An 8,139-nucleotide genomic window follows, 5' to 3' on the forward strand; every position below is an offset into this window, starting at 1 on the left:
TGTTTACATCACTGTATTATTTTACAACTAATTAAAACAGAATTTACAATCATTACGACTATTAGTTTTTTTTTTTTTTTTTTTTAAATATATTTTCTTCAAATTTAAATAAGAAAATGGTTCTTTATTAAAAGATTATTCTTTTATTCTAAATCATATAATTACGAATTATTCAGCAAAAAAAAAAATCAATAATGCCAGACAAAATATCAAAAAAAACAAAACATTACCACCAACTGTTGTCTTACACTCTTCAATGTTAAATTAATTTACGATGCTCAAACCGTGGAATACTTTTCGGCCCAATTGTTGTACAAATGTTAAAATTAATTTCAAATTGATCGAAATAATAGCTTAGACTTTATTTTATTATTTGTTTGTTTATTAATGACGTAATTTTGATATCATTAATTTGTATTATTAATTAATTAAAAATGATAGATGAATTTATATTCATAACTTTAATGTTACAATTGTTAAAGTATCAATTATTGATAAGCAATAGTAATATGTAAGATTGATATCGTCGAAATATTTGACTAATTCAAAAAAAGTAATAAGACAAATTTATCATATGCTGAAGATCAAACTGTGGAATACTTTTCCTATTGTTATGTAAAATTAATTTCAAATTGATCGAAATAATAGCTTAGACTTTATTTTATTATTTGTTTTTTTTATTAATGACGTAATTTTGATATCATTAATTTGTATTATTAATTAATCAATTAATTAATTAAAATGATAGATGAATTTATATTCATAACTTTAAAGATACAATTGTTAAAGTATCAATTATTGACAAGCAATAGTAATATGTAAGATTGATATCGTTGAAATATTTGACTAATTCAAAAAAAAAGTAATAAGACAAATTTATCATATGCTGAAGATCAAACTGTGGAATACTTTTCCTATTGTTATGTAAAATTAATTTCAAATTGATCGAAATAATAGCTTAGACTTTATTTTATTATTTGTTTTTTTTTATTAATGACGTAATTTTGATATCATTAATTTGTATTATTAATTAATCAATTAATTAATTAAAATGATAGATGAATTTATATTCATAACTTTAAAGATACAATTGTTAAAGTATCAATTATTGACAAGCAATAGTAATATGTAAGATTGATATCGTTGAAATATTTGACTAATTCAAAAAAAAGTAATAAGACAAATTTATCATATGCTGAAGATCAAACTGTGGAATACTTTTCCTATTGTTATGTAAAATTAATTTCAAATTGATCGAAATAATAGCTTAGACTTTATTTTATTATTTGTTTTTTTTATTAATGACGTAATTTTGATATCATTAATTTGTATTATTAATTAATCAATTAATTAATTAAAATGATAGATGAATTTATATTCATAACTTTAAAGATACAATTGTTAAAGTATCAATTATTGACAAGCAATAGTAATATGTAAGATTGATATCGTTGAAATATTTGACTAATTCAAAAAAAAGTAATAAGACAAATTTATCATATGCTATTCATAATTTGCATATGTTTGAAATAATTCAGTGCTGTAAATGATAATAAAATTTGATTAAACGATGAGAAAATATCTTATGTTTATTTATTTATTTAATTTTTGATATCTTTTGCAATACAATTTAATATATCAAACAAGAAATATTTAATATATTAAATCAGAAATCATTTAAGATGTTATTAATTTTTGTTTTTTTTTAACTTATATGAAACTTACATTTACAATTTGATAAGTTTTACTTTTCAAAAAGCAATTAGATATTAATTTGAAAAGACAATAAGAAATAAGCATTCTAATTTTAATTTTAGAAAATGTAATAAAATTTTATTGGTAAACAGAAATAATAGATTAAGTGTATGAAGTAATTATTTTTTATTAGAATATCTTAAAATTTAACATTTTACATCGAGAAAAAAAAAAAAAAGAAAAAAAAAAGGCTGTACTGGAAAAGAAACTGCCATAAATATTATTGGACAGGTTAATGAATTAATTTCATTTTGGAAATATTTACCTATGTTTACTTATCAAAAATATTTCATCTGTGGTGATATTGTTATCAAAAATATGCTGGTAGTGTTTTATTATTATTATTATTATTATTATTATTATTATTACTATTATTATTATTGTTATTGTTAACTATTAATTATTATCAATTATCATTTATTATTATTAACCAATTATCCACTGCAATAATTCAACAATTTTTATTTATTTGCTATTTTGTATGCAATTTCAGCAAATTCAAAAAAAAAAAATCAAAATAACAAAGTTATGTTAGATTTATGAGAGATAAAAATTATATACATATATGTGAATGGAAGTTTATTGCAATTGATAAATCTCGAATTAGAAGTAAAAATTTTTTTTTGAAATTTTAAATAACCATTTTTTTTTCATTTTTTGTTTTTTTTCTATGATTCTAGTAGCATTATTTATCTTCGTTCTGTCTACTTAGCAGAATCTCGAATTTTTGAAATTTTAAATAACCATTTTTTTTTTCATTTTTTGTTTTTTTTTTTCCTATGATTCTAGTAGCATTATTTATCTTCGTACTATTTAATTAGCAACAATATTATTGCTAATTAATCGTGAAGCTAATTTAACAATAAATTCATTAAAAAAAAAAAAAAATTTCAAAAATTCAAAAAAAAAAAAACACAAATTTTAGATAATTTATTTAACATATAATAATATAAAAAAAAAAAAAAGAAAAATTCATATTTAAACAATAATAAAATATCAACATCCTATTATTTATATCATAAAATGTCTAATTTGAAATATATTTATATCATAAAATGCCTAATTTAAAATATTTTTTTATAATTTTTGAAGAGAAAAAAAAAAAAAACAAAAACAAAATTTTAGATAATTTATTTAACATATAATAATATTAAAATAAACAATAATAAAATATCAACATCCTATTATTTATATCATAAAATGCCTAATTTGAAATATTTTTTTTTTTATAATTTTTGAAGAGAAACAAAAACAAAAAAAAAAAAAAAAACAAAATTTAGATAATTTATTTAACATATAATAATATATTAAAAAAAAGAAAGTTCATATTTAAACAATAATATTTATATCATAAAATGCCTAATTTGAAATATTTTTTTTTTATAATTTTTGAAGAGAAAAACAAAAAAAAAAAAAAAAAAACACAAAATTTTAGATAATTTATTTAACATATAATAATATATTAAAAAAAAGAAAGTTCATATTTAAACAATAATATTTATATCATAAAATGTCTAATTTAAAATATTTTTTTTATAATTTTTGAAGAGAAAAAAAAAAAAACAAAAAAACAAAAAAACAAAATTTTAGCTTAATTTTGCCTTTTGCCAATAACAAGTGGATGTATTTCAGTGCCTGCTCGAATTCGACAATCACAGCATGTTGCTGTTGAGATCGTTGTTGGTTGCCAATTTCCATTAACATTTCGTAGCACATCAAAATTACGATATTTTTGTTGACATTTACCCCAACCTTAAAATTATTATCATTTTTTTTTTTTTTTTTTATTTTTTTCTTTTCTTACCATTTCAGAATATATTTTAAATCATATAATTGAGAGATATTTAAAAAAAAAAAAAAAAAAATTGAAAAATTACTATACAAATTTTAATAGTAAAAATAAATTTATAGAATAAAATGTGTTTTCATGAAGTAAAAGAGGAAAAAAAAAAAAAAAAATATTTGAATAGCATTTAAAAATATTTCCTCAATTTTCTTTTTTTTTTTTTTTTTTTTTTTTTTTGTTTAGATTAATTAAAATTGATTAAAATAATTTTTAGTATGTTTCAATAAATTTTGTTTTTTTTTTTTTAAAAAATGTTAAATTTTAAATGAAAAAAATATATGGATGAGCATTTGAATTTGCAATAATATGCTATACAAAATATAATTCCAATTAAGCGAAATTGAAAATTACTAAATTAATTTCATCTGATTGTCGAAAAGAAAAGAAAAATCAAATTTTGTTGAAAAAAAAAAAAAAAATGTACATCTATGTGTATTTCTTACATTATTGTAATTTATTATTTCAAAATTTTTCTTTCAAAAAAAAAAAAAAAAAAAAATAGAGCGATTGATAAAAATGATATAAACAATGAATTAATAAATTACTTTTTCTTTTTTTTTTTTTATTGATATTAATAATTTTATAATTCAAAGAAAGTAAATAAATTTGATTATTAAAAAATCTGTTATAAATAATAAAAAGTTATAATTCAAAGAAAGTAAATAAATTTGATTATTAAAAAATCTGTTATAAATAATAAAAAGTTATAATTCAAAGAAAGTAAATAAATTTGATTATTAAAAAATCTGTTATAAATAATAAAAAGTTATAATTCAAAGAAAGTAAATAAATTTGATTATTAAAAATCTGTTATAAATAATAAAAAGTTATAATTCAAAGAAAGTAAATAAATTTGATTATTAAAAAATCTGTTATAAATAATAAAAAGTTATAATTCAAAGAAAGTAAATAAATTTGATTATTAAAAATCTGTTATAAATAATAAAAAGTTATAATTCAAAGAAAGTAAATAAATTTGATTATTAAAAAATCTGTTATAAATAATAAAAAGTTATAATTCAAAGAAAGTAAATAAATTTGATTATTTTTATTGATATTAATAATTTTATAATTCAAAGAAAGTAAATAAATTTGATTATTTTTATTGTTTTTTTTTTTTTTTTATTGACATTAATAATTTTATAATTCAAAGAAAGTAAATAAATTTGATTATTAAAAAATCTGTTATAAGTAATAAAAAGTTTTAATAAAAAAAAAAAAAAAAAGAATTATAAATGATTAAATATGAAATATTACCAGATAGACAATGACCTTGATTTTCTTTTGAGCAAACAAGTTCATTAATTAAAGGTGGAAAATAATCAGGTGGTAATTTACGCCATGTCCAACAGGTACCACATAATGTTAACATATTATCATCATCTATTTCACCATGTCGTACGCATGATATTGTATAACGTATTCCTAAAATTAAATATATTAATAAATATAAATTAGATAAAATTACTTATTTATATAATAATTTAATTTATTAATTAATTTTTATTTAATTAAATTTTATGATGTCAACATATTATCATCATCTATTTCACCATGTCGTACGCATGATATTGTATAACGTATTCCTAAAATTAAATATATTAATAAAATATAAATTAGATAAAATTAGTTATAATTTATATAATAATTTAATTTATTAATTAATTTTTATTTAATTAAATTTATACTATAATATAATTCACTATTAATTTTTTTTTTTTTTTTTTTCAAACAAATCATCATCACATTTGTTTAATTTGTATAAAATTAATCAATAATGCAAGGAAAAAAATTTTTTTTTACTTTTTTGAAATGAAAATATAATTGTTTTATAAATGCGATGATGAAAATTAGACGAATTATTTCAAACATTCATTATAAATTACTATGAGAGATTTAAATAATAAATGTAAGTGTATGTATTTATTTAGTTATGAATTTTAGTAATACATAAAATTATTGTAATACATGCTAATTTTAATTTAATAAATTTATAGTATGAGATATTTAAATAATAATTATAAGTGTATGTATTTAGTTACAAATTTAAATAATAATTATAAGTGTATGTATTTATTTACAAATTTTAATAGTACATTTTTTAATTTTTAAATTTTTAAATTTTAATTTAATAAATTTTTAGTTACGAAGAGTGTATATTTCGTTACAAATTTTTAGTAGTACATGCTAATTTTAATTTAATAAATTTATAGTATGAGATATTTAAATAATAATTATAAGTGTATGTATTTAGTTACAAATTTTAATAGTACATTTTTTAATTTTTAAATTTTTTAAATTTTAATTTAATAATTTTTAGTTACGAAGAGTGTATATTTCGTTACAAATTTTTAGTAGTACATGCTAATTTTAATTTAATAAATTTATAGTATGAGATATTTAAATAATAATTATAAGTGTATGTATTTAGTTACAAATTTTAATAGTACATTTTTTAATTTTTAAATTTTTTAAATTTTAATTTAATAAATTTTAGTTACGAAGAGTGTATATTTCGTTACAAATTTTTTAGTAGTACATGCTAATTTTAATTTAATAAATTTATAGTATGAGATATTTAAATAATAATTATAAGTGTATGTATTTAGTTACAAATTTTAATAGTACATTTTTTAATTTTTAAATTTTTTAAATTTTAATTTAATAAATTTTTAGTTACGAAGAGTGTATATTTTGTTACAAATTTTTTAGTAGTACATGCTAATTTTAATTTAATAAATTTGTAGCAAAAGATTAAGAAAAAAAATGCTTTTTTTTTCTTTTTATATTAATTAACAAATAGTATTTAATAATTTATAAAATTAAATAAAAATGAAAATTACAGCAAAACTAAACAGGCGGATCAGCTTTCCTTTTAATGTCTCTTTTTTTTTTTAAAAAAAAATAAGAATTAACAAAAAGTATTTAAAATAAATGAAAATGATAACAAACCTAAAACAGGTGGTTTTAATTTAATAAATTTGTAGCAAAAGATTAAGAGTAAAATGTTTTTTTTTTTCATTAATTAACAAAAAATAATTTAAAATAAATGAAAATGATAACAAACCTAAAACAGGTGGTTTTAATCTAATAAATTTGTAGCAAAAGATTAAGAGTAAAATGTTTTTTTTTTTTTTTTATAAATTAACAAAAAGTATTTAAAATAAATGAAAATGATAACAAACCTAAAACAGGTGGTTTTAATTTAATAAATTTGTAGCAAAAGATTAAGAGTAAAATGTTTTTTTTTTTTTTTTTTTTTCATTAATTAACAAAAAATAATTTAAAATAAATGAAAATGATAACAAACCTAAAACAGGTGGTTTTAATCTAATAAATTTGTAGCAAAAGATTAAGAGTAAAATGTTTTTTTTTTTTTTTTTTTTCATTAATTAACAAAAAATAATTTAAAATAATTGAAAATGATAACAAACCTAAAACAGGTGGTTCAGCTTTTCTTTTAACTTTCTTTTTGCTATGTTGTGATGAACCACCTGTTCCACTTCCTCCACTATTTTTTGAAATTTCACCATTACTCTGATAAATTGCTGTACCTGCACCTTTTCCATTACTGTGTACCGTATTAAAAATAGATGGAAACCATGATTGTTGCATTGGATACTGTAAAAAAGTAATTTTATCCTATATATTATTTTATATTTATTAAACAATCAGATGCATATTTCTTTTTTTTTTTTTTTAAATGTAATTATGAGATTGAAATTATCATTAAACCTGTGATAGATGTTGGGATTGAAAAAAAGGAAATTGAAATTGTTGTGGTTGAATATGAGGAGGAGGAGGCGGAGGAGGATGAATATTGGTGGTGGTGGTGGTGGCGGTGGCGGTGGTGGTGGTGGTGGTGTGTGGTGGCGGTGGCGGTGGTGGTAGCGGTAATGGTCGTGGTGGTAGAAGAGGTGAAGGTGACTGTGTTGATAACCAAAAACGATTCCTTGCAGGATAAGTCTGCAAGGAAAAACAAAAAAAAAAAAAAACAAAACAAAAAAATTCTTCTTAAAATTTATTTGTAAATTAAAGGAAAAAAAAAAAAAAAACATTTCAAATTACATTTTTGTAATAAATTTTTTTTTTTTGCGAAAGAATTTTTACAAAAATTTACAAAAAAAAAAAAAATCTTTTTTGTTTTTTCTTTACAATAAGAATTCCTTCCATCTTTTTTTTTTTTTTTTTTTTTTAGTATATATAAATTTTTAACAATTTTTTTTTGTTAAATTTTATAATTTAAATAATAAACTATAAATGAATATTTTTTTTTAGAAGTTTATAATTTATAATTTTTTTTTTTTAAATTGTAATGAAATTAAATGCAAATGCATACAATTTGTTGTCGTCTTAAAATACCACCAGCATATTGTAAACCACGTTCAATTAATGCTTTCATATGATAAGATGGTTGAGGTGGATTTGGTATCTAAAAATTTATCAAATATATCATTTAATTATTTTTAAAATAAAAAAAAAAAAAGATTTATATTTTTTTTTTTTTTTTTTTTAAGAAATTATTCAAATTTCATTTT

At 17.6% G+C, this 8,139-nt stretch overlaps 1 protein-coding gene across 1 annotated transcript; it reads right to left on the reverse strand.

Moving 5' to 3' along the window:
- Positions 1-3,346: 3,346 nt before the first annotated feature.
- On the reverse strand, positions 3,347-8,003 carry Bma-pqn-37 (Uncharacterized protein; the record flags this gene model as incomplete). Its single annotated transcript, XM_043076043.1, has 5 exons — positions 3,347-3,507; positions 4,859-5,026; positions 7,036-7,222; positions 7,337-7,567; positions 7,941-8,003. 5 exons carry the CDS (start codon positions 8,001-8,003, stop codon positions 3,347-3,349), a joined length of 810 nt encoding a protein of 269 aa, XP_042931977.1.
- Between the last annotated feature and the right edge of the window lie 136 nt (positions 8,004-8,139).

This window comes from Brugia malayi, assembly GCF_000002995.4.
Source record: "Brugia malayi strain FR3 genome assembly, contig: Bm_v4_ChrX_scaffold_001, whole genome shotgun sequence".
NCBI lineage: Eukaryota > Metazoa > Nematoda > Chromadorea > Rhabditida > Onchocercidae > Brugia > Brugia malayi.